This window comes from Platichthys flesus, chromosome 21, assembly GCF_949316205.1.
Source record: "Platichthys flesus chromosome 21, fPlaFle2.1, whole genome shotgun sequence".
Taxonomy (NCBI): Eukaryota; Metazoa; Chordata; class Actinopteri; order Pleuronectiformes; family Pleuronectidae; genus Platichthys; species Platichthys flesus.
Genome location: NC_084965.1, coordinates 20,380,803 through 20,405,752, shown reverse-complemented (window position 1 = coordinate 20,405,752; position 24,950 = coordinate 20,380,803). Strand labels below are relative to the sequence as shown.

Genomic DNA, 24,950 nt, shown 5'->3' with positions numbered 1-24,950 from the left:
TGCTGTTTTTTGACACGTGTGAGATGCAAATCAAAGACCCACTATCAGATTCATTTCCTGTTCTGTTCTATGGCTGTAGGGCGCCTACTGGGCCGACACTGTGGCAGTGACCTTCCAGCCTCTGTGGACACATCTGACAGTTTTGCTTACATCAGGTTTGTCAGTGACACCAGTGGAAACGCAGCCGGCTTTAGTCTGTCATTTGAAGCCAGCGTTGAAGGTATGTTTTTTTTTTTTCAAAGAATTACTTGTTGCATGATCACATTACATGTCATTTAGCTGACGCTTTTTTCCAAAGCGACTTACAGTTTTAGAACACTCAGCATTTATGAGGGGCCATTTTAGGGGTTCAGTATCTTGCCAAGGACACTTAGGGAAAGAATGGGATTCGAAACTGCAACCTTCTTGTTGCAGAACACCCGCTCTATCCCCTAGGCCACGCTCTCCCCATTAAATTTACATCTCTATACATAGAGTACATGTATATTTTAGCAAGCAGGACCCAAATGCAGGCATACACAAGTGATGGTTAAGAAGGTAAAATCTGAAACACAAAATAGAGAAACACTTATAGATAATACATTTAAAGCAACACAAACTAATTAAGGAGCAACTGAGAAGAACAAACAAACTGACAAAAACAAAAGGAACCACACAGACTACTGTATTTACTCAGGGGGAGGCAGGGACAATTAAAGAATGTCAAAAAAAATTGGGTACCAAGAAAACATACATAAGGAATCACAGGAAAGAAGCTTAACTGGGACAGAATCCGAAGGAAAGGTACTGTTAAACAAACGTACAAGGTATAAAAGGAAATGATAAACCACAAACAAAAACCAAAAGAGTCTTTCACTTTTTGTTTTCCTTTTCCTCACCATCCTCTTGCAGCCTGTGGAGGCGAGCTGAATGCACCCTCAGGAACTATCTCCTCTCCCAATTATCCCAACCTATACCCACACAGCCGGGTGTGTCACTGGGAGATGATGGTACCACCAGGCCGTCGGATCACACTCACGATTAATGACCTACGGCTCGAAGATTCTGGTTCTTCCTGTGAATTTGACTATGTTGATGTGAGTTCCTTTCTGCCAGTGTTTCCTTATGTTTCCTCACGTCATATTCAAATTACACAAGATGTAGTTTGTCACCACAAGATTATATGTTTTATTAAGCTTTTCATGTCACAAATCAGTTCCATTCATCTCAAATGCATTTAAGTGGTGGATGAGGGTTCAGCAGTAGTGTAAGCTCAAACCTCAGTCTACAATTATGGTTAGACGTGAATAAAGATGATTCTTATTGTGTGATATATATGAGCTGAGCTAAAGAAACCTTAGATTTTATATTGACAAACTGTAATTTAGGCAGAAAGGACTATTTCATAAGGTTACGTTTGATGTCGCACTGTGGAAAGCAAGGCTCCCTGTGACCCTCAGAAGCACTGGGGGACATGTCCTTTCACAACAGGTGGGGACACCTGCTATGATTAGTGGCAATCAAAAACGTCTTCTTACATGGAGCAACTCTCGTGTCAGAGCTTAACTGTTCTGTTGCTACGCACTAGCTCACAAGGGGAAAAAACGGCTCGGGAGAGTCAGCTCACATTTCGCAGGAAGAAATGTTTTTAACACAGAGCGCTCTGGCTAGAATTAAATACTGAACCCTGAATTTCCCCTCACAGAAAAAGTGCTGCACATAGGTGCACTGTATGAATTTGTGTGAATGGTTGAATGGCAATAACCTGTATTGTAAAGCACTTGGTAGTGTAGTGGTCAAGACTACACAAGCACTAAATGCAGACCTAATCATGGAATTATGGGCTCTGAGTGAATTTCTCAGGAAATACAGATTCAGGATGCTTACAGATGCATACTTTGTACTCAAGGCACCTTGGTGTTGGAAATGGTTGGTTTATTATCCCCTTTAGACTAGGTGGCTTTTTTGTCTTACCTGGTCATGGATAGGATGGGGGATTCGATGTAGCGCTGATAGCGCTACATGGAATTGCTAAACCTCACATAGGAAAGCCAACCACGAAGCAACGTTTCTCCCGCTGGGTGGTTTATGTTGTTGCTTTGGTTTATATAAATCAGGATCTGCAACCCTCTTGGGCCCGCCTGCACAGTCGACTCATGGTCTGGCCTTGTCCAGGGGAGTCTCTATACAAGACATATATGCTGCAGGAAGTGCTGACGATGTATGTCAGATAGAAATCAGCCTCAGCTTTGTTGCTTTACGCCGGGTTCACACAATACGCTGAAGCGCCACGCAGTGCTAAGAATATCACATACTATTGCTGTTTATTATTACTTATTATCTATTTATAAGGAGCTAAATAAAAAGATTTTTATATATTTTAGATATATGTAGCCCTGGTCCGAGAAATGCTGCTGTCATGCTACAGACCCAGTTACACTGTCTGTATCTGATGACCTATGTATCTTCTAGGTACTGAATGGGTTGACAGACAATGCACCTTGCCTGCAGCGATTATGTGGTACAGTACCAGCAGGCACCCAGGTGCGCTCTTCCGGCAATACCATGACTGTCGTGTTCCGCACGGACGCGTCCGAGTCTAATGGTGGCTTCACGGCTTCTTACTCCTCTGAGGAGCCTGCAGGTTAGATGCACCGCAGTGATAGCAGCAGCCCCCCCGGCCACACACCCTCCTCCAACCACTGAACATTTGAACACTTGCACTACACTGTCACTTTTCTTTACTACTGTATTATCCTACCTATAGTATATTCATATCTATATATTTTTATATATTTATCTTGCTTAAAGTTATTATATCATACAATACCTGTTAATACTGTACGACTTCATATATATTACTTCTTGCTCATAGTTCTTTTATCATACAAAAGCTGTTAATACTGTACTATTTCCTTTTTTACTGCTCATAGTTATTATATCATACAATACCGGTCAATACTGTATTATTCCATATATATTTGCTACTGTACATATCTTATTTATTTACATTTCATATACGCACAATACTCTGCACTTTAACTCCTTTTTTTGCACTTCTGGTTAGACGCTAAACTGCATTTCGTTGTATAAGTACTTGTACTGTGCAATGACAATAAAGTTGAATCTAATCTAATCTAATCTAAATCTAGATGCTACCTTGGATATGACTAAAATTTAACCACTATCTACATAATGACATAATACATATGCTAAGAGTCTACATTTTAAATGGTAGAGATAATTGACATATGTCAATAACTCATACTTCATAGATTGAATAAAAGGTTGTGCCAAATTTAGCACCTTAGCAGATTTAGCAAAATCCACAATATCTTTGAAGCCATTTGCTCCAACATCATGGGAAAAGGAATGTCTGGGTTCATTAAATCTGCAGATATCCCAAATACACAAATGCATATTATGTAGTCCAATACAGCAGCTCCGCAATAAACCCTTGATAGGTTCTAATATTAAGATTGTGTTGAAACTTAATTTTGTTGTTGTTAGAGTGTGGTGGAGTCCTGGACAACCCAGCGGGCGGAAACTTCACTTCCCCTGGGTACCTGGTGTCCAACTACAGTAACAACCTCAACTGTGAATGGCTGATCCGGAACACTCAGCACATTAATTCCTCTATTGTGGTGCTCATAGAAGACCTGCACCTGGAGACTCATCAGACTTGTGAGTCAGACTACCTCAAGTTCCGTTTAGGTGAGTACCACACATACAACATCGGCACCAGATTGCACTGAAGGAAATTATTGCACTTGTTATCATTAGATCCTGTTCCCTTTGTCCCATCTCCAGCCTTAGTTTCTCCCATCATCTCCTCAGAAGTGCCATTCCCTACTCACAATCTTGGTCTTTTCAGACTTTACTCCTTATTCTCATCCCTAACCCACTTATCCAAAAAATAGAAAAAATTAATAAATCTACCAAACTTATTAATCCGAAGTATTTCAATAATCAAGATGACAAAATAACAAAAAATATATTACCGGAAACCTTAAAATGATTCTGGCACAGCCACCAATGGTTCAAATCTTTGCAATAAAAATAAAAATGTAGTTTGTTTCTGTAGATATCAAACAAGGACAATGCAAATAACTGGTTATCTCAATTCTGCTGTTTACCAGCAACTCCATGAAGTGTCATAACTGTTTCAAGATTCTAACCATCGCTACAGGTCTGAAAACAGATGGTAAGCTAATAAAATCATAAAATTCACCATATTAGACTTCTCCTGTTTATTTTTCCCCTTGTCTTATCATTATTGTTACAATTATCAATTTATTTATTGTTTCTTTGTTAATATGCAATGTCGGCTCAAAGTCTGCATTCTATCTGTGTGTGCATGTGTATTTGCTTGTGTTTATGATTTATCCCTCTTAAAAACTACATTTACACTCTACATTAACACTCTTACGGAATAAGTCACTTGATTAATGTGACTTATTACTCACTCCCAGCCAAGACCAAGACCTTTCCTACTCTTGACTTGGTTTTTAAGAGCATTCCTAAAAGTAAGATGAATATGTTTTGAATAAAGGTATAGCCTAAATGTCGAGTGTAGATTTACACAAAGCAGATTATGCAGAGCCCCAAGATGCAGTGTTAAGTTTAATAACGATTTCCAATACCCAATAAAATGGGAGAGTGTGAAATAGGCAATTTCAGTAATATGGGTTTAACTTAAAATTCCAGTATTAATCAGCAGTTTATCAGGCCAGTGCAATATGGAGATTAGCTCATGTGGTACTAAATTATAAACAGCAGCTAGAAATATAATGTTAATTTGAATTAGCAAGTGGTAACACTGAGGTTTCTCTCCACTGTTTCTAACCCTGAAGACGTTTTTTACATTTACAAATTCTGAATTTGACCACTTGTGACATTTCAAACTACAACTACAACCATGCTGTAAATATCATTAATCAGCAACATTATATTAAAAAATTGGAGTTATCAATCTCCTTGCTGTTAGTGTAGTTAAATTACTTTCCTACCTGGGGAGTCCTACCATATTATCTATTATCCATCATAATTAAACTATGATTTGAGTTGTGAGGTGCTAATACCATCAAGGATCTTCAGTCCAGTGCTAGCTTTGCATAGATGCAGAAGTACAGCCTTTACTATCACTCTGCATTGCTACCATATGCTATTTTATGCACAGCCTAGGTGGTAACATGAACAGTTGATACCTCTGTATAGACGCTGGATGAGTAATAGGCACAGAGTGAAAAGGATTTTAGTAACTGGTTGGTTACTCTTTAAGAAGGAATCATCAATCCCAGTCCAGATCATATTTCTGAACATTCTAAACTGTTTAGTGACTCATTGGTTGAACAGGTTGGAAGTAATGGATGGCTTCTACAAAACACAGTCCTTGTATTGTATATTTGTATAACCTTCTACACCTTCCCTCAGGTAACGCAGACGGGGAGCTGTTGGCCACGTTTTGTGGGCAGACCACCCCCATTATTCCAATTGTGGTCTTTACACCAGAACTCTGGGTCCAATTCCAGACTGACACCTCCCAGGGAGACTTGGGCTTCAAGGCCAAATACTTGTTCTCTGGTAAACAAAATGCTAATCATTGATTTACTTCATCTTAAAAAGGGTATATCTACTTATTTTCAATGTACAGTTGTAATTATAATGTTACCATTGCCATCCTAATATGCAGGGTAGGATATGCCAAATCGGATGGGGGGATTGCCCCCCTCTGGTCTCTTTTTTATCTATCTTTACCTGATTCTGATCAAGTAAAGAGCTACAACTAGATGGTCATACAAAAAACAATAAAATCAAGAATGTTGTCAAAGAAGATAATCTGTGCAAGGTGCTCTACACTCCCATTTGGCCAAAAATATTGACTGATACATTTGATAAATTGGTAAAATCTTTCTTTATTGATTCAAGTATTCATTCATTCAGCACCAGCACTCAGAGACACACTACGACACAACACAATTTAGTCTTCACGATCGCAAATGATAGTCATGACTATTTGCATACAGAGCAGGGAAGTGCTCTATATGCCTGTAGATTTGCGGAGATGTGGAGGAGGGGTGACAAGCCGCAGATGTCTTCTCCACAGGAAAACAGAAAAAGAATATATTTATATTCCTGAAAATGCATTGTTAAGTTTAAGTTCCAACATAGTTTTATTGATGATCAATATATAAATACAATTCATTGAAGCCATTTGCCCACTGTGGCTAATGATTTATGAATCCATCTCTCTGCAGAATGTGGAGGATGGCAGTCAGGTGAGGGAGGGGTGTTATCCAGTCCTAACTACCCAGATATCTACCCCAACCCCAGTCGCTGTGCTTGGCTGCTAGAGGCTCCAGTGGGCCACACCATTACAGTAAGTTTGTACCACCCATCAAAAAGAATAAATGGATTGTGCACTGACATACTGACTGTTCTTTGTTTAAACATATCATTCTCATATTTGCTTTTATCATGAAACATATGTAACAACTGAGGATACCAATATCAACAATAATTATATTAATAATCCCTTCTCCACTGTATCAGAATCAGAATCAGAAGTATTTTATTGCCAAGTAGGTTTACACCTACAAGGAATTTGCTCTGGTTATTGGTGCATACAATGAACATAGAAACATAAAACGCAATAAATACAACATTCATAGGAATTGTATATTACTGCAGCTAATCTTCAGCTACTTCAACTTGGAGCCCCACTCTACATGTGGCTGGGACTCTGTCACCATCTTCAATGGAGGATCCCCTGGCTCCCCCATTATCGGCCAGTACTGTGGGAACACCTCCCCAGGAACCATCCAGTCAGGATCCAACAAACTTGCTGTCGTCTTCCTAGCAGACCACAGCGTTTCCTTAGGAGGATTTACAGCCTCCTGGTCGGCTGATTTGTCAGGTGAGTTGACAATGACTAAATGAACATGCTCGTACCTGTTCTCTCCCTGACATACAGTACACACATACTTTAGAACATTGTTTTAGTTAGCTCAATGCTTTCATCAACCCAGCCTGTGTTGGACATTTTACTCAAAAACAAATTTAGACTTTGCATGTGTGCTGTTATGATAATGTCAGGGTTATCACTGGTAAGTGCAGCTTAGGCTTCAAAATAGCAAGATCGAAGTGACGAAAAGGCACATCTTTTGAATAAATTCTTTTATTGAGTAAAGCCATTAAGACCAAAGAAAAATCTGCAACACGTCTAAAAAGGTAAACTTAAACAGAATGTTAGCAAGTCAAAAAGGAAATAAATCAGTCATTACAGAAGTAGTTAGTTAACTTAAATGTTTTAAAAACTGCTGGGCCCGTACCTTGCCACTTAGTGCACATTTTCTGAGACAATCATTATTAATAAGGAAATAGAGAGGGGACCAGTAGGATGACCTAAGTTTAACTGGTAAAAAAGTAGGGCATGCTGTATAACGAGCCTTTAAAACTGACGATACAAGACAGAAAAAAAACAAATCAAAACGGTTGGCATACAGCTACCATACATTTTGATTAAATTAAATATATGCCATTGCTTCACTGGGATGTGCTTTGGTGGATGTCGGTGACTTGAAAAAATGCTATGCTTAGTTTATTTTTTTAAGTGGTACCTATCATAATACTACTAGAATTGTATTTATAATATTTTACCGGTAAAAGTATTACTGTAACACAGGGACCATGTTATCTATAGACTGTATTTTAACATTGACTGCTACATCAGTAGGAAAAGGTTTAGGAACTATTTAGGCACACCCTTTGTTTTGTTTTCAAAAAGGCTTGGCATTAAAAAAAGACTTTGTTACTGACAGAATATTTTGAAAGGGGTAACCAAGACAAAGTAGTGCACTAATCCCATGTTTATGATTGCATTACATTGTTGCACAGTGGAGATCCATTAACATTTCAGTAAGACATAGGCTTATACAAGCTCTGTTGGGAAAATAGTCCACACTTGTTGGTAGGTAAAAATGCTATGATAGGAGATAACTGCTTTTCAAGCTTTTTTGATGGTACTTGTGATCACTTTATTCACGAATTATACAATCACATGTATTTGTTTTTGGCCAGGGTGTGGAGGGGTGATCCATGCTGATTCTGGAACAATCAAGTCTCCAAACTATCCTCAGAACTTCCCTGCCTATGTTGAGTGTTCTTGGCAGATCATTGCCCATGAGGGAAACCATCTGCAGATGAGCTTTAACAGTGATTTCCAGATTCCAGACAACACTGGGACCTGTCAGAACAGTTATATTAAGGTACGAGTTTCAAGCTACACTAAAACAGGTGGTCAGTAGTTTGACCTTTATTTAATGATGATGCTAGATTCTAAAAGCTTGTCATAACAGTTACTTTAGTGATAACAGCACAAGGTTATAGTAACAGCTTTTGACCAGAGCTTGAGAAAGAAAAAGTGAAGGATATTAAACCTTATTGACATCTTTGTGAAAACAGTGTTATGACTCATTTTGCATTAAAGTGTGTACTGCCCAGTGCACCAGGTGTTTACCCAGCACACAGTGAAACTATCATTCCCCAGCTGGCAGGGTACACATGCAGTGCAGCTGGAAATTGGGTGGAATCATATAATGTATTATCATAGATGAGCATATTTAAAGCTTTGAACATCAATGGTCCATTTGCCATTTCCTTTAACTAATTTCATCTGTTTTACATACATGGCTCTCCATGTCATGATGCACTAGTTTAAGATTCATTTCTGAATCTCTTGGACGTGCTGATGATCCTACCATGTTATTTTTTGACAAACATGGTTGCGAGACTTATACGAGAAAAAAGTTTAAATTGCTAGACAATTATTTTATGCCACTGTGTAGACTGTTTTTTATGTTTCATTACCCAGCACGCTTGGTAATATACAAAATAATCTGTTTGACATTAAATCTATATGAGTTGTTATGCAGTCAAGCACAGAGTTGCATAGCTACATTACATTACATTTCATTTAGCTGATGCTTTTATCAAAAGCGACTTACAATAAGTGCATTCAACCATGAGGGTACAAACCCAGAACAACAAGAATCAATTATAGTTGTGGTTGACAGTGTGTAACATCACTCCTTAGAGACAGTAGAAGAAACTCAAGCTACCTTGAGATAATCTATGGTTACAGAGCAGAGAGTGATAAAAAGGATTTCGGCATAAGTTTTATGTAACTGATGATACAGTAGATTACAGGGCTGGAAAGAATTACTCATTTAAGTAATCCATTTTATTCTCCATCACATGGAACAATACTTAGAAATCACATGTCAGCTGCTTGAAAGATTAACAGTAATTAATTATTTCATAATTAGTTATACAATCACCGAAATTGCAGTGTAGTTGGAAGACAAAATGGTGGTAAAGCCTGCACGTGCTATGGATGGGTAGAGCAAACAGCACAGTGAATAATAGATTGGACTTCACTGGATTTATTATTGCGTTGTTTTCAATCATCACAGGGTTTACTTTTATTAGCGAAGATTAATTTCAAGATAGGCACTGGGAAAAAATTTTTTTTGATAATTACCTCTTTTCTTTTTAGTTGCAATGACTTCTTTAGTGAATTTGATAACGGATCTGGCTGATGTTACCCAAAAAAGAGAGAGAACTGAAACAGTGAGAGATGTATGCAACCATCCGGAGGTTATACAGCATTTAACCAACGGCCATGTCAAGTCATTGTTTATGCAAAAACATCTTCATTAACAGTTTTGATAACTATTAGTAAAGTGCTGAATTATGGCTTCATCAGAGATTAAGGCTAAAAGCAGAAATTACAAGTTAATATCAGAGGTCAAGCTGAAAAACATTTTGTTAGTTGTTGTTTGGTTAGTTAGTTTGTATTTTCCCACAAATTAGGATAGTTCAACTTTGTAGTATATATATCACGAAAAAAATGTTCTATTGGTCAACAATTTCTCAATCATGTGTGCGTTTTCCTACAGGTCTGGTCAGGTCAGACCCAAAATCCTGAGGCTCTGCTGTCAACAGGCTGTGACTCGGTGGCCCCGGGCCCTATCATTACTCCATATAACATCATTACAAGCCGATTCCAGGCGACTGAAGCAACCGGCAGAGGCTTCTCTACCACCTTCAGCACCAGTAAGAACCAGGCAGCCCAGACAGTTCATGTTGAGGTCATGGTGTGGCATTGAATGTTAGGGTGTCTGGGTTTCTTTAGATTTATTATTTTATCACACAAGAGTGCAGAAGATGAGACGTGTAGTGAAGGCCCCTTTATAGTATGTCTATGTACAGGCTGAACTTTGATTAATGTCACTAAGTTGTTTGAAGGAGGCATGAGGCTGCCAGCCCAACAACATGCAAAGAAAGTCTGATTCCCTCTGTTCATCAGGATGTGGCGCAAACTTCACTGCTCCCAACGGACGTGTGGTTTCTCCAAATTATCCAGCTGACTACCCTGAAAGGTCCAACTGCAACTACACCATAGATGCTGGACAACAGACAGTGGTCGTTGTCATTTTTCAGGTCTTCCAAGTTGAAGGCAAGTGTTTTGGATTAACAATATATATACACAGAATCACCTTCAGATGTGAGATTTAGGACAAAAAATAAGACGGTATGCATAAATCAAGATTTGTCTCTTTGCCTTGGGACACTGGACCAACCTTGGGACATTGAACCAAAAGTAGATGTTTTTACTCACTGATGTTGACAACCAAACAGGCAGTTGTTTGACTATTTAGCCTGTCTGTCTGTTATTTAGCACACTCTACCTGTCAGTATGATGGGCTGAAGATCTACAGCCCGGCTACAAGTGGCCCACCTATTGCTACGTTGTGTGGTACAAACATCCCAGGGCCCTTCTCCACCTTTGGTCCCATGTTACTCCATTTCTACTCTGACTCTGTGATTAACTACAGTGGCTTCATGGCAGAATACAGAACCATTCGTGAGTAAAATAGAAACATACTGTTAGATTTATTGTTACATTATACCTGTATAAAAGATTCAAATCCTGGGTTTCAGCTCCTCAACATTGCAACAATAAGTGTGTGTTAAGGGCTAATGTTGCTATCATGTTGTTTACAGTTGTACAGTGTAATGTTACAATTTAACTAAAACTTTTCTCTGTCAGGCAAGAGCAATATGACATTTAATAATAATGAAATTAAATATGATATCTGTTAAAACATATATGTTATTAGCAGGCAGCAATACTTTCTTCTATAAGTTCAACTTATGTTTGTTTATATATTTTGCATTCACTTTCTCTAATGATGATTTTACCCAAAAAAGTTAATAAAACCGTAAAAGTTTTAACAATTTAATTTGCATTACTAATGAAATATTAAACATTAAACATTTTAATTATGCAACAAAAATCATGTCCCTCTCACACATTTAAATGTTCGTCTGTGTGTTTGTGTCATTGTGTCTACAGCATGTGGTGGTCTCTTCAACAGCACTATGGGAACAGTGAGCAGTCCAGCACTCTCCATGACCAACTACCACCACAACATCAACTGTACTTACCATATAATGGTCCCGACAGACAGAGTGGTGGATCTCAAGTAAGACTATAGTGACTACTGAAATCACACCACAATCACTACCTTGCAGACTGTGGCCCATCAGCACAATGGCAGTGACCTTAACCAGGATATTATTTTGTAATTTTTGTGGAAGAATGTAGGGATGTGTAGTCCATCTATATCCATCACAATAATATGTTGAGGTCTTATCCTCTTAGAGGCCAATATAAACTCCAGACTACACTAATATTGATGAATCTATGAGCCATGTTAAGAGAAAGGAAGAGGGCAGAGAGAGACGGAGGGGAAAAAGAGAACAGAAGTGACCATAGAAAAAAAATTCAGTAGCACTAGGGTCAGTTTAGTAATTTGTCACTCTTTGAATCTGAATCAGGATTTTGGAGCTTTTAATACCCTTAAATAGCTCTAAAGCCTAGCAGTGTTTCCTCCAAGTGCTTCATGCTTTCCTTTTCCAATCTCCATAGGTTTAACACCTTCCATCTGGAGGCATCTTCTTCCTGTCGCTATGACTTTCTGGCAGTTTTTGATGGAGAGGACACCCTGTCGCCATTGCTGGGGAAATTCTGTGGTGCGGTGCTCCCACCCAATCTGCGCTCCTCTACCAACCAGTTATTTATTGTCTTCAGGACAGATGCCTCAGTGAATGGGATTGGCTGGAGAGCCACCTACAGTGAGACACTTGGTATGTGTATGTATTGTTTTTGTGATGCCATTTGAGAATAGAGTTTTTTTTTATGGTTCTGCAGCTATTCTTTCTTACAATAAACTAATAACTAAGGAAATATAATGTAGAAAATGTGGTACTTAGATTTTGACTTTTGTGGTTATATGTATTTTTATTCAATTATTTGAGCCTCTCAGACAGTTTCAGTACAGCAGAATTGACTTGCCACTTGTAGATGATATAGCAGGTATTAAGAATAGAGTTAAGTGTTTGTTACTCAATGGCCTGCAGGTGCAGCACAGGGATGTGGTGGCTACCTGTCCATGCCACTGGGCATGTTTGGTTCTCCAGATCCAAACCTGGATGGACGCTATGAGCCAAGGATGGACTGCCTGTGGACCATTGAGATGCCGGTCAACAGGGCTATCAACCTGACCTTCAATTCTTTCCAGCTGGAGAACTCCTCTCCTTGCCGTCATGATTATGTCAAAGTGTGTAACTCTCAGCCATTGTGATATTATTTCATTGGAACATATTTTAAATGAGTTCTGGCTATCACACAACATATGCCATGCTATGTCTTTAACCTTTACTCTCATTAACATTTGTTTATCTCTACCAGGTGTATGATGGTGACAATATTAACTTCCCTTTGGTTGGGACCTTTTGCGGGAACTCCATTCCTGCCTTTTTTATTTCGAGTGCAAACTTCCTGACCATTCATTTTTTCACGGATAGCTCTGTGCAGCTTCAAGGCTTCAATGCTACCTACAGAGCTGTTCCATGTGAGATACTTCTTCTTCTGTCCCTCTACTGTAAACTGAAGCATGTTGTCATAATTGTTCTCCCCTTCTATGTCCTGCATGTTCAAATCGGCTTTGCTGTGGTAAATAAGAATCAGAATCAGGTTTTATTAGCCAAGTAAGTTTCACAAACAAGGAATATGACATTGTGAAGTGGCTCTCAGTGTGCTTACATAGAATACACATAACAACACAAAACAAAACATACAGTGTGATGGTCTAAGAAAAAGAAAGAAAAGAAGTGCAGGGATAAATATTGAACGTTATGAGTATTACAGTTGTACAGTGAGGGTGAAATAGATAATATAATTAAATATGATTAAAATATAATTACAATATAATATAACTTCTGGAGTATTTGTACAGTTGTTATTATAAAGATCCAGAGTTATTGCATAGTGACACAGTGGATTGGCTGTTCAGAAGTGAGACGGCGAGGGGGAAGAAACTGTTTTTGTGTCAGGAGGTTTTGGTGAACAAGGATCTGTAGCGCCTCCCAGAGGGGAGGAGATAGAATAGGTCCTAAGCTGGTGCAGGAAGTACAACCTCTGCTGGGCCTTCTTGATGTTTTTATTGATGTTGGGTTCCCACTTCAGGTTCCGGGAGATTGTGGATCCCAGAAACCTGAACGATTCCACAGCCAACACAGTACTGTTCAGTATGGTGAGGGGGTGCAGTGCTGGGGGCTCCTCCTGAAGTCCACTGTCATCTCCACGGTCTAGAGCGTGTTCAGCTCTAGGTTGTTGCGACCGCACCACAGGGCCAGCTGTTCAACCCCCGCCTATATGCAGACTCATCATTATCCCAGATGAGGCCGATGACTGATGTGTCGTCTGCAAATTTTAGGATTTTAACAGATGGGTCTCCTGAGGTGCAGTGGTTTGTGTAGAGGGAGAAGAGCAGTGGGGAAAGCACGCATCCCTGGGGTGCACCAGTGCTGACTGACCGGGTGCTGGATGTTATTTCACCCAGCCTCGCCTGCTTCTTCCTGTCTATCAGGAAGTTTGTGATCCACTGACGGGTGGAGGCAGGCACAGTGAGCTGGATGAATTTGGTGAGGAGGACTTCTGGGTTGATGGTGTTGAACGCCAAGCCACAAACTGCATCCTTGCATAAGTCCCTGGGGAGTCGAGGTGTTGCAGGATATAGTGCAGCCCCATGTTGACAGCATCATCCACTGACCTGTTTGGCCGGTAGGCAAACTGCAGGGGGTCCAGCAGGGGGCCTGTGATGTCCTTCAGATGGATCAAAACCAGTCTTTCAAAGGATTTCATGACCACGGACGTCAGGGCGACGTGCCTGTAGTCATTCAGTCCGGTGTTGTTATGTTTCTTAGGGACTGGGATGATGGTGGAGCGTTTGAAGCAGGAGGGGACTCCAGAGATCTGTTGAATATCCGTGTGAAGATGGGGGCCAGCTGATCTGCGCCTGCTTTCAGACAGGAGGCTGACACACCGTCTGGGTCTGATGCCTTCATTGTCTTCTGTCTCTGAAAGAGCTGGCACACATCCTCTTCAAGGACCGTCAGTACCGGTGGGGAGTCAGGGGGGAGGGGGAGGTGATAACAGGGGGTGCAGATGAATGTGTGAAGTCTGAGTTGGAGCGGGTGAGAGGTGTAAATGTGATGTGATCAAACCTGCAGTAAAAACACATTCAGATCCTCAGCCAGTTGAGGGTTCTCCATGGGGCGGGGGGAGGTTTTCCTGTAGTTAGTGATGTCCTGCAGGCCTCTCCACACTGATGCAGGGTCGTTAGCTGAAAACCTGTTTTTCAGTTTATCAGAGTAGTTTCTCAGAGTAGTCAGTGTGTTCCTGGCCTGGTTGTACAGGATCCTGTCCCCACTCCTGAAGGCCTCCTCTTTGGCTTGACAAAGCCGCTTGAGCTATGCTGTGAACCAAGGTTTATTGTTATTAAATATGCAGTACGTTTTGTTGGAAACACACATGCCTACACAAAAACTGAAATATGACTTCATAGTGTCAGCAAGTTCGTCCACTGATTTAATAGCAGCCTGACAAACACTCCAGTCAGTAGAGTCAAAGCAGGCCTGCAGCTCCAGCTTTGACTTGTTGGTCCATTTCCTCACAGTTTTCACCACAGGCTTTGCAGATTTTAGTTTCTGCCTTTAACCCCTTGACAAGAACTTAGAATATATATATCTATGTATTAATAGAAAAAAACATAGAAACCTTAGAGAGAGCCAAATGCGAGGGAAATAGAGGAACCACAACAAATCGCAGGAGTTTTTTTTTTCCAGAGTAATTGGGACGGTTGACATGCCAGATACTGTCAGGTGTGTTGGTTTATCCTAAATATGAGAAGATGAGCCGAACTCGGTTTGTTCAATCAAGTATTTATTTAGAAAGCAATGAAAGGTAACAATCAGCAAAGCAATGGGCATCCAACAAGTCGCATCAGAACACGAGACCCATCAGAACGCATCAAACAGCCGGCGCCTGTCTATTTTATAACAGTAGATCTTGGATCTTCCTCCTCAAAAGTGCGCAGGCGTAGTTCCTCCCCTTGGTTTTGGAATAAGGAAGTGACAAGGAGCCACTCCCTAGGCTTTGACACATTTGATGGCATGTGGGCCAATGGTGTTGACAATTGGAGAAAAGATTATTGTGTTCTTGCTATATCAAAACAATGTTCTGTTTGTACAGACATTCAAAACAATTTAACCAAACAATGAAACAGAACTGTGACGCTCACACATTCTGATTTCAGGATTACACACTAGGAAGGAAAAGGTTATTTATTAATCATTTGTATAGAAGGCATTATATCTGGCTCAAACTGCTTCTATCTTTATTCATTTAGAGTTCAGTCAGACAGAGACTATAGGTAAAATATTGAAATCCTAACTATACCCAAATTAACGTATAGAAGCACTACAAAAGTGGAATTTTCTTTATATGTCCCCTTTAAGATTGACACAGTTGTGAATTTCCCATTTGGCACACATCAATCTTGAGAGAGTGGAAGGCAATTCTGCTTTTGACCAACTAAAACATGGTCTAAAGTCAGTGATGCAATATTTACATATATAGATTTATAAACCACACCGTTTACCAAACCTCTCATGTGTCTGCATTGCACCAGTGCTCTGTGGCGGTACTCTGAATGCATCAACCACCATGGAGACCCTGACCTCACCCTCCTTCCCCAACGCCTATCCTCCTTACACCTCCTGCCGCTGGATCCTGGATGCTCCAGCCCAGGAAAAGATCCAGCTATCATTCCAGAACTTTGCATTCCAACCCAGCCAGAGCTGCTCCACAAACTTCCTGGAGATGAAGAACTGGCCTATGGTGAGTAAAGACAGTGACTTTACTAGTAGGCGTTTAATCGAAACAACCGCAGTTTTGTAATTTGGTCAATAACCTTTAAAAAACACTGCTCTCTTTATGTAGATCCTCTAGATAAAGCTGAGTTGGAAATTGTAACTCTTTTTTGCTATTTTGCATGAGCATGATATACAATTCAATTTATTGGGGGAGAGAGGCGCAGTTGCAAAATCCCCCTTAAAAAAACAACAAAACACACAATTTGCCAATCCTGTAGCCTTCATCGAGCTGCTGAACAGTGATAAGCCCGTCAGCAAAATGTAGCGTGGTTTAGCCTCATTTACTACCTTGTGCGCAGATATGTTCTTACTCTCCATGGATAATAAGTACGTACGCGAATCGCCGTCGGATTCCTGACGTGTGATTTTTTTCTCACCACCTTGGGTATGTATGTGAATCAGAAGCTTTCTAAATGGATAGGCGCATCTCTTCTTTCTGCAATTAGCAGACTGCCATGCTTCTTTTTTTCCATATCAGGACATCCGTTTGTCATGAAGGAAGGTGTGCTGAACAGTTGAAGTTATAGAATGTCTTAACAGCAGAAATTGAAGGCGTAACCCTAACCCTAACACACTTTTCTGGAGCGTGACTATGTTTAAAAAACCAAAAACCTAGGCTGGAATAACAATCAGTCAGAAGTGTCCGTTTCACTTATTGTAACAGTCGTGTGGGGAGATGCTTCGTAGTATCCGTAGCTTGTAGCAGGAGCTAACTCACAACCCAGTGCTGCCGTGGAGAGCGGCAGAGTTCACACCGGAGGAGACACAAGGGTAGAGGGAAAAAGAGCGTGGAGAGCGCCACACAATTGAACCTGCCTTGCGAACACCGCCCATTGTGACTCCGACGCCGTCCCCTTGTCCAGACTCGCCAGCCGTCCTCCGGTTCCTCGCGACCAACAGCTCCTCAGCGTGTCCTTTTTTAACTTTTTCACCGGCTCCCACACTGTGCCGCCGTCTTCCCTCTGCCACCTTGCTCTGCTGGAAGTCCTGCCCCCCTCACACTCTCCTTCTGTGTTGTCTGCTCCCATTGGTCCAAGTCTGTCAGTCATAGGCTCGTCACACAACAACCAATAATAAGCAGCATCAGGTCCAATGGTCGTTCTGCAAGTGCCCGACACCAGAAAGTAAATGTACTTAGACAGAACTTAACCAAATACAATTTCTATGGAATGCTCACAGGCCCTTGAAAGGTTCAATTTGTAGAATTTAGTGACCTCTAGTGGTGAATGTGCATTTTGCAACTGAATACCCCTCGCCTCACCCTTCCCTTCCAAACATGAAAGAGAACCTGTGGTAGCATTCAATTGTCATTAAAAACTCAAAAGTTGTTTAGATTGTCCTGTTTGCACTACCGTAAAAAACATGGCGGCGACTGTAGAGTGGACTCGCTCCCAATGTAGATTGAAGTATTTTAATATAAAGGGCCGATTTTAGGGTTAACAAAACATAAAGTTAGATGATTACACAAAAACATCACTAGGGTTATTTTATATTACATTTTTGCCTATAGTTCCCTTTGACCTAAATCTTACACACTGAACCTTTAAGGTCTACCAGGAGCATTGTACAAGTAAACTATTATTATCTTAATAATGTCTAAATTTTTTGTAAAAGATTTTTTGTCTCATGATGTTGGAGGGGGCAGAGCGGTAACATTGCTGCCAATTATTATTTTCAAAAAACACAAACCAGCCATTAGATATAGATTTATGTTTACTGAAATCATGATTATTTTGTTTTTTGTTTTTTGATTGGTGATTTTTATAGTGGAGCCAAACTCAGTTTTAAAGTCATCCACAGTTTTTTTCAACACAATGGTATTCTAGGTCTGAACACTGTATGAAAGATACATGTGGATGCTATTCCGACACAAGCACAGATTGCAAAGCTGCCCAGGAGTGAGAAGAGTGGTAGCCAGTCTTCTCACTGAGCGAGGATTGTGAGGATTGTTTTAAGCATTTCCTTTAAAGTTGACGATTGAAAAACGGTGACAACATTGGTCCAGTGGGAAGACCGTATTTAAAGATTAAACAGATACAGGTTACACAATACCAAGTCCTTTTCTTCCAACACAAAGTCAGAACAACTTGACCATATTAGTCTTCTGAGGGCGAACAAAACAGATAGATACAGACCTGACTGCTTAGAGGGATGGTCTCTCGACACCATAGCAATCTAATTTACCTCATTCAACACATTCATTGTCTAATTGTTTGTTTCCTCTTTTTCCAGGGAGACTATGGCCAGTCACTCAAGTTCTGTGCATCTGATGGTCATCCACCAGACTTCTACAGTAACACCAGAACGCTCCATGTGTATTTCAAATCAGACAGCTTCATGTCAGGAAATGGCCTGCGTTTCACCTATCAGATCGCCAGTACGTACACATAGTCTACCTGGTTCTGACAAACAGAACCAAAACTCCCTGACAAATTAAAACTACTTCTTAGGCATTGCTGTACATCTTTTTTTTTTTCATTTCATGAAACAATGAAAGGCTTCAGCTGCAGTCAGTATGCAAGTCAATCAATCAATTACTCACATTTTGCCTAATATGCTAATCAAGTATAATTTAAAAAAGAAAATGTTTCATTAATCTATACTTAGTTTTATGTTTACCAGTACGTGGTTGTCAGTGGGTGTATGGGGTGTATCTACACCAGGGGTGTTCAAACTACGGCCGCGGGCCATTTCCGGCCCGACATCCATTTTAAATTTGCCCGCCTAAAAAAAATTAAATAGAAAAAAAGTTTTAATTAAAAAATATTTAGATATATATCATTTTTTTTTAAACTAACAATTTAGTAGCACTTAAATGGTACTTAATTATAGCACTTTGTAGTTTTGCTTTATTTTTGAAGAAATTGTACTTTCTTGATTCTTGTTGTTCTGGGTTTGTACCCTTGAATGCACTTATTGTAAGTCGCTTTGGGTTAAAAGCGTTACCTAAATGAAATGTTATGTTATGGATTATGGCCCACTGTATTGCAGCTGTTCCTCAGAACGCCGCCACGCACCCCCACTCTCAACAATCCGCTCCAGGGCAGGGGGGCGTGGCGGCATGAGTGGCCCAGAACTTCGTATATTTCTGCCCATAAGGTTTTAAAACAGTGACGCATGTTGTGAAAGTCAAAGTTCCTGATAGGAGCTCTGATTGTGGTGTTGTCTTTTAGGCTGTAGTCGAACCTATGAACAAGAATATGGCTACCTAAAGAGTCCAGGCTGGCCGGACATCTATCCCCACAACATGGACTGCACCATCATCCTGAAAGCACCACAGAACAACTCCATCTCACTCTTCTTTAACAGTTTTGATGTGGAGAGCCACAGCAACTGTGGATTTGACTTTCTGGAGGTAAAACTATCAGCAAATGGACAGACACACACATATTAACTACATTCAACTTTTAGGATCTGCATGTTGTCCATACTTTCCTCACTTGAGAGGAGTTTGTTTATCTCAACAACACACAAACATTTATCTGCTCTAAATGAGGGTTACTGACTACAGGGGGTAGAAAGAGGGAAAAAGAGAAGTGCTCAACGCATAATATGTGTCTGTGTCCGAAACCGTCTCCCGAAACCCAAACTGGGAGATGGTTACACAGAAGAGGAGCCTTTGGTTGAAGATATACCTCACATTGTACTCTTACAGAGTATGGGAACCACACACTTGTGGTTGGAATGATTGTTGTAGGCTGTATTCAGGGGGTGAAGCAATTGTTTGGGATAATCAGGAGCCAGGACCTCTTAAATAATAAAATGGGGTTTGCTTATTAAGGGTTTTATATCTGATGTGACGGTTATTCAGTAAATCACAAATCCTTGTGTCCCAGATCCGTAACGGCAGTACAGCAGACTCGTCACTTATTGGTCGGTTCTGTGGCAGCACCCTGCCCAGCCCCATCTTTACACAATCCAATCTGCTCTACTTGCGCTTCAAGAGTGACTTCTCCAGCGCACGAGATGGCTTTGAGGTCGCATGGACATCCTCCCCTCATGGTCAGAATCTACTGTTTGTACAAATGATTTCACATGTTCCATGAAAAAAACATACATTGAGAGCTGTAATTTCAAACGAAAAGGAAAACTGTCTCTGTTACCAGTTAAATATCTGAAACTTAAAAAAATAATGAGCACAAATATGACCCAGGTTAAAAATAAAACAATAGGTTAAGGGTTAGGAGGCACTCCAACTACAGATGGAAAAGATTTGCCTTGAATGAATTTTCAAAATCAAAGCAAAAAAGTACTAAAACGTCCTTACAAGACTACAACACTAGTTGCTAAACCCTTGCATCTTTCAAATTCTGCAGTTTAATACATACTCTTTATACTGTGTTTACTTGTATTTATATGTATTTATTTATTATTTAACAGCTTTAGATCTATAGATAGAAAAAAAAACATAATTTATCTCTACTGGTCTACCAGTGGATTGCAGATTGTTTATTTCCTAAGATTGTATTTTATATGCCTTATGTGTTTAGATATTTATTACATAAGATCATTTTTGTTATTAATGCTTGTAATATTATTGCCCTGAAACAGTAGAGCTGGTTAATGTCTTCCTGTTAACTTACCCTACCACTTCTTTAGCTTGAGCATCTTTGTCTAATTTGTATTAGGTTGTGGTGGCAATCTGTCTGGAGACCACGGCTCATTCTCAAGTCCTAATTACCCTGGCACCTATCCAAACAATACCCACTGTGAATGGAGTATTAAGGCACCCAGAGGCCGCGTAGTGACCGTCACCTTTGCCCAGATCAGTATTGATGACATTGGAAATTGCCAGAGTAACTTCTTGAAGTTGTATGATGGGCCAGATACCTCCTCGCTGCCTGTTGGACCTTACTGTGGAGTGGTATGTAACCTAACCAAGCAGTCACAACCTCAGCTGTAATGGAGCAGACTTGAGAAGGATATTTACATTAGTGATTAACAGCCATAAAAAGAGGATGTCTTAAAATTAAGGGCACTGTCATACTTGTGAATGTGAAGCAAATATCATGGGTCAAAGTTCACCAACGTTGAATTCCGCACTGCAATTGGCCGTGCCACGGAAAGAAAATGTTTATTCTGCCAACTCGTTCGCACTAATTGCAAGTGAATGGAGGCAAAGGTAAGGATTTGAATGAGCTGAGCCTCACTTCAATTCAATTCAATACACTTTAATGGCCACACTTAAGGGTATTTTTTGTTGACTAACATGTGTAACAGAACCGTTCCATCAACATTTGATATGCAATAATTACCCAAAAAGCCAAAGCAAAACAGCTTGTAGTCAGCTAAAAGGAGGGTGAAATCATACTTATATACATGTTTTTTTTAAAAGCTTAACAGGATTCTGAGTTCCATTGGTATTCATTGAATCACCCTTTAAAATCACTCATATTTATATATTAATAAGTGGTAAGTTTGTTAGTATCATATTATCGCTCTTTTAATATATTAACTTTACATATAAACATGTAAGAATAAAAAAATAACACTAAATGAATAAACATTTTAACTTACAAAGTTTCTCTGTTAAACCCTTATTTGTAAAATACTTAATATCAGAATTTAGCCTGGATTCTGATCATGACAAGACAAGAGTTGACTGACGAGGATTAGATTTCAAAGGACAGTAGCAACTTTAAAGTTGTTTTGACGATTCACAGGCTAATTGACATCAGTATCTTTCGAAGATAGCAAGCAAAAGTGAAGAGCTCAGCCCACAGCTTTACAAAGAAGCAACAAACAGTTAGACATATTTTAAGTTATTATGAGTTGCGTTAAAACAATGTAGATCATATTAGACTATGACAGGCCTCTGCAATGAAAGCAATTAATGAGAAACACTGCACACTTTTAAATGCACCGCAAGAGTGAGGCTACCCAAAACTTTCATTAAAGATCTCAATAGGCGCTTTACAGTTATTGAGCCAAAACACATCTTTTCTTTCCACATGTGGACATCCCTAAATAGGAGATGGCCCTCTGAAAGGTTTCTTGCATGTTACACCAAAAACATACCAATGAATAATGAAGAGAGTAAAAGTGGATGTACATGTGGACTTCTATGCTAAAAAATTTAGTTTTGAAACCCTTGTCTGTTTGAAGATTATGGAGTATAAATTACAGTAACAGTGTGAGGTTATATAGATTTGTATAAGGTTTAGAGATACTTTTCTACAATATCTGTGATTGATAGTATGTAGCATGTTACTAGTTACTACTTGTCTCTCTCTTGTTTCCTAAGGAAACCAACATCGCACCATTCACAGCCTCCTCCCATCAAGTCTACATCGTTTTCCAAGCCGCGTATTCCACTCTGCCTTCAGGGTTCAAACTCAACTGGAGCAGCTGAAAGAGTTCACACACTCACTCACACACTCACTCACACACAAACTCACTCACTCACTCACTCACACACTCACTCACACACTCACTCACACACTCACTCACACACACTCTCACACACACTCTCTCTCACTCTCACTCACACTCTCACTCACACTCTCTCTCACACTCTCTCTCTCTCACACACACACACACACACACACACACACACACACACACACACACACACACACACACACACACACACTTAACTAATCATACTGTGCATTTATAATTAATATATTCTGTTATAATAAATACATGATTCGGTATAATAATGTGGTTACTTCATCATTTGAACGAACCTGGATTGATCTGTCCAAAAATCCAAGAGTCTCCCTACCCTGTCTAGTGCCCCTGAGCAAGGCACCTTACTCCCCCAACATCTGCTCCCCGAGCGCCGTACATGGTCGCTCACTGCTCTGTGTGTCCTGCACCAGATGGGTAAAAAGCTGAGATTAAATTTCCCTACCTGCATGAGTGTGCCTTTGCATGTCTGTGCATGTGTTTGGGATGAATAAATGGATCTTAATCTTAATCTCAATCTTAATCTTAATTTGCAATTTCAATTCTTTTAAATGTTGTTATTTTACTAACAACGGCAACTGTGGCTGAGGGGTAGGGGGGTCGTCCTCCAACCTGAAGGTCGGCAATTCGATCCCCAGTCTTCCCAATCTGCATGCCGAAGTGTCCTTGGGCAAGATGCTGAACTCTGAATTGCCCCCCATAGAACAAAAGCACTATATAAATAAAAAAACATTTACCAGTACTATATATAGTGGACGCTACAGCAACTCCACTGACCTGCTGCAGAGACCAGACTGGTATCACACAAGGGTGAGTAAGAAGAAAGAAAGTCGGGCCATTAAATAAAATTATTTAATGGCCCGACTTTCTCCTAACCTTAACTCTAACCAGTATGACACACAGACAGCTCAATATGCACACACAACTTATGAAGCATTGTAGCAAGTGGAATGGTATCATTTGCATGGGTTCTAGGCATCATGATAATTTGTAGTGAAGTCGATATATCTATTTTGTGAGGTTAAATCAGGGTCAAAGGCAGTTTGTTTGGAAGAACAGCCACCCTTTTTTTCTATTTTATGTCAAAAACCGAGACTTTATGGAATGGAGAGTTCAAGGTCATTGGCTCGCTCTCCACACCTTGGCTCAGTCCGGCCTGAAGCCAGGCCAGGACAGTCCAGGGAATTGGGGAGGTATGAACCATTTATAGCTCTTCTGTTGCTTCTCAATTTTGAAAGTGTTTCTGGAGGTCGCCCATGGAAATTTACCATTTAGTCTTGCATGCTGATCTCATAGCAAGTTGACTTTCATCCACTCTTTCGAAATGATAGAACAAATGATAATTTTTTAAATAGAAATGATTTTCACTGGAGCAATGCCCAAGAGAATTATTATATGTGCTATTTTAAGCTGATTCGACTTGAATCAATACAATCTGCATAGTCTACTACCATTGTGGAATTTCTCACCATGGTGTTCACTTCAAATGATTTAACATTCCCTGAAACTATTAACTTAATGACATTTCAGGCTCAAAAATATTTGGTCACCAGGAACTAATTTGAAATTCAAGAGACATCATTTAATAATGAGCCACATAATGATCATGATAGCACAGTCACTTTAAATATGCCAAATGTTCCTTATAACCTTTATTCCAGGGGTGTCCAAAGTCTGGCCCGCGGGCCAACTGCGTCCCGGGAACCATTTTGTATTGGCCTGTGGCATATTCTAAAAATATAATGGAATGTGGCCCGCTGTACGAAAAAATAAATCATACTTTTTTTAAGTGTAATTCTTCTTTTCACCACATTGGGGCAGCATCACATCTTTGCAGTTTGCAATCAGGCTGGGTCTCTACTTCATTGCCGGGCGCTCCCTTCTCCGCTCATTTCCACCATGGCTAACGCAATGAAAAAGAGGAAAGTTGACACAGAGGGACGCCGATTTCAAGAGAGATGGGAGTTCGAGTACTTTTTCACTCTTTGAAAGAGATTGACAGTTTTCCACAGGACAACATCGGTGTGCAAATGAAGAGTTAGGCAACAGCTATCACATCTCTTTCTGTGGAATTCAACAAACGCTTTCAGGCTTTGCAGTTATTGAAAAGGACATGTTGCTTCTTTCTTCGCCCTTCTCTGTGGACCCTGATGATGCTCCTCCACAGCTGCAGCTGGAACTCATTGAACTGCACTGTGACGATGAGTGGCGCGCCA

At 40.1% G+C, this 24,950-nt stretch overlaps 1 protein-coding gene across 1 annotated transcript in view; it reads left to right on the top strand.

The window, feature by feature from the left end:
• cubn (cubilin (intrinsic factor-cobalamin receptor)) overlaps nucleotides 1–22,915 on the top strand; it is a 74,656-nt gene extending 51,741 nt beyond the window's left edge. The window contains exons 47-67 of the mRNA XM_062379719.1: nucleotides 80–220; nucleotides 892–1,076; nucleotides 2,452–2,623; nucleotides 3,490–3,693; nucleotides 5,413–5,562; nucleotides 6,237–6,358; nucleotides 6,670–6,895; nucleotides 8,059–8,246; nucleotides 9,939–10,095; nucleotides 10,349–10,498; nucleotides 10,721–10,906; nucleotides 11,399–11,528; nucleotides 11,975–12,192; nucleotides 12,466–12,665; nucleotides 12,797–12,959; nucleotides 16,080–16,288; nucleotides 18,556–18,700; nucleotides 19,497–19,678; nucleotides 20,160–20,325; nucleotides 20,952–21,187; nucleotides 22,568–22,915. Of these exons, the coding sequence (XP_062235703.1) occupies nucleotides 80–220; nucleotides 892–1,076; nucleotides 2,452–2,623; nucleotides 3,490–3,693; nucleotides 5,413–5,562; nucleotides 6,237–6,358; nucleotides 6,670–6,895; nucleotides 8,059–8,246; nucleotides 9,939–10,095; nucleotides 10,349–10,498; nucleotides 10,721–10,906; nucleotides 11,399–11,528; nucleotides 11,975–12,192; nucleotides 12,466–12,665; nucleotides 12,797–12,959; nucleotides 16,080–16,288; nucleotides 18,556–18,700; nucleotides 19,497–19,678; nucleotides 20,160–20,325; nucleotides 20,952–21,187; nucleotides 22,568–22,675 (3,638 nt within the window). The 3' untranslated portion in view covers nucleotides 22,676–22,915. The remainder of the gene's footprint in view (nucleotides 1–79; nucleotides 221–891; nucleotides 1,077–2,451; nucleotides 2,624–3,489; nucleotides 3,694–5,412; nucleotides 5,563–6,236; nucleotides 6,359–6,669; nucleotides 6,896–8,058; nucleotides 8,247–9,938; nucleotides 10,096–10,348; nucleotides 10,499–10,720; nucleotides 10,907–11,398; nucleotides 11,529–11,974; nucleotides 12,193–12,465; nucleotides 12,666–12,796; nucleotides 12,960–16,079; nucleotides 16,289–18,555; nucleotides 18,701–19,496; nucleotides 19,679–20,159; nucleotides 20,326–20,951; nucleotides 21,188–22,567) is intronic.
• Nucleotides 22,916–24,950: the final 2,035 nt, after the last annotated feature.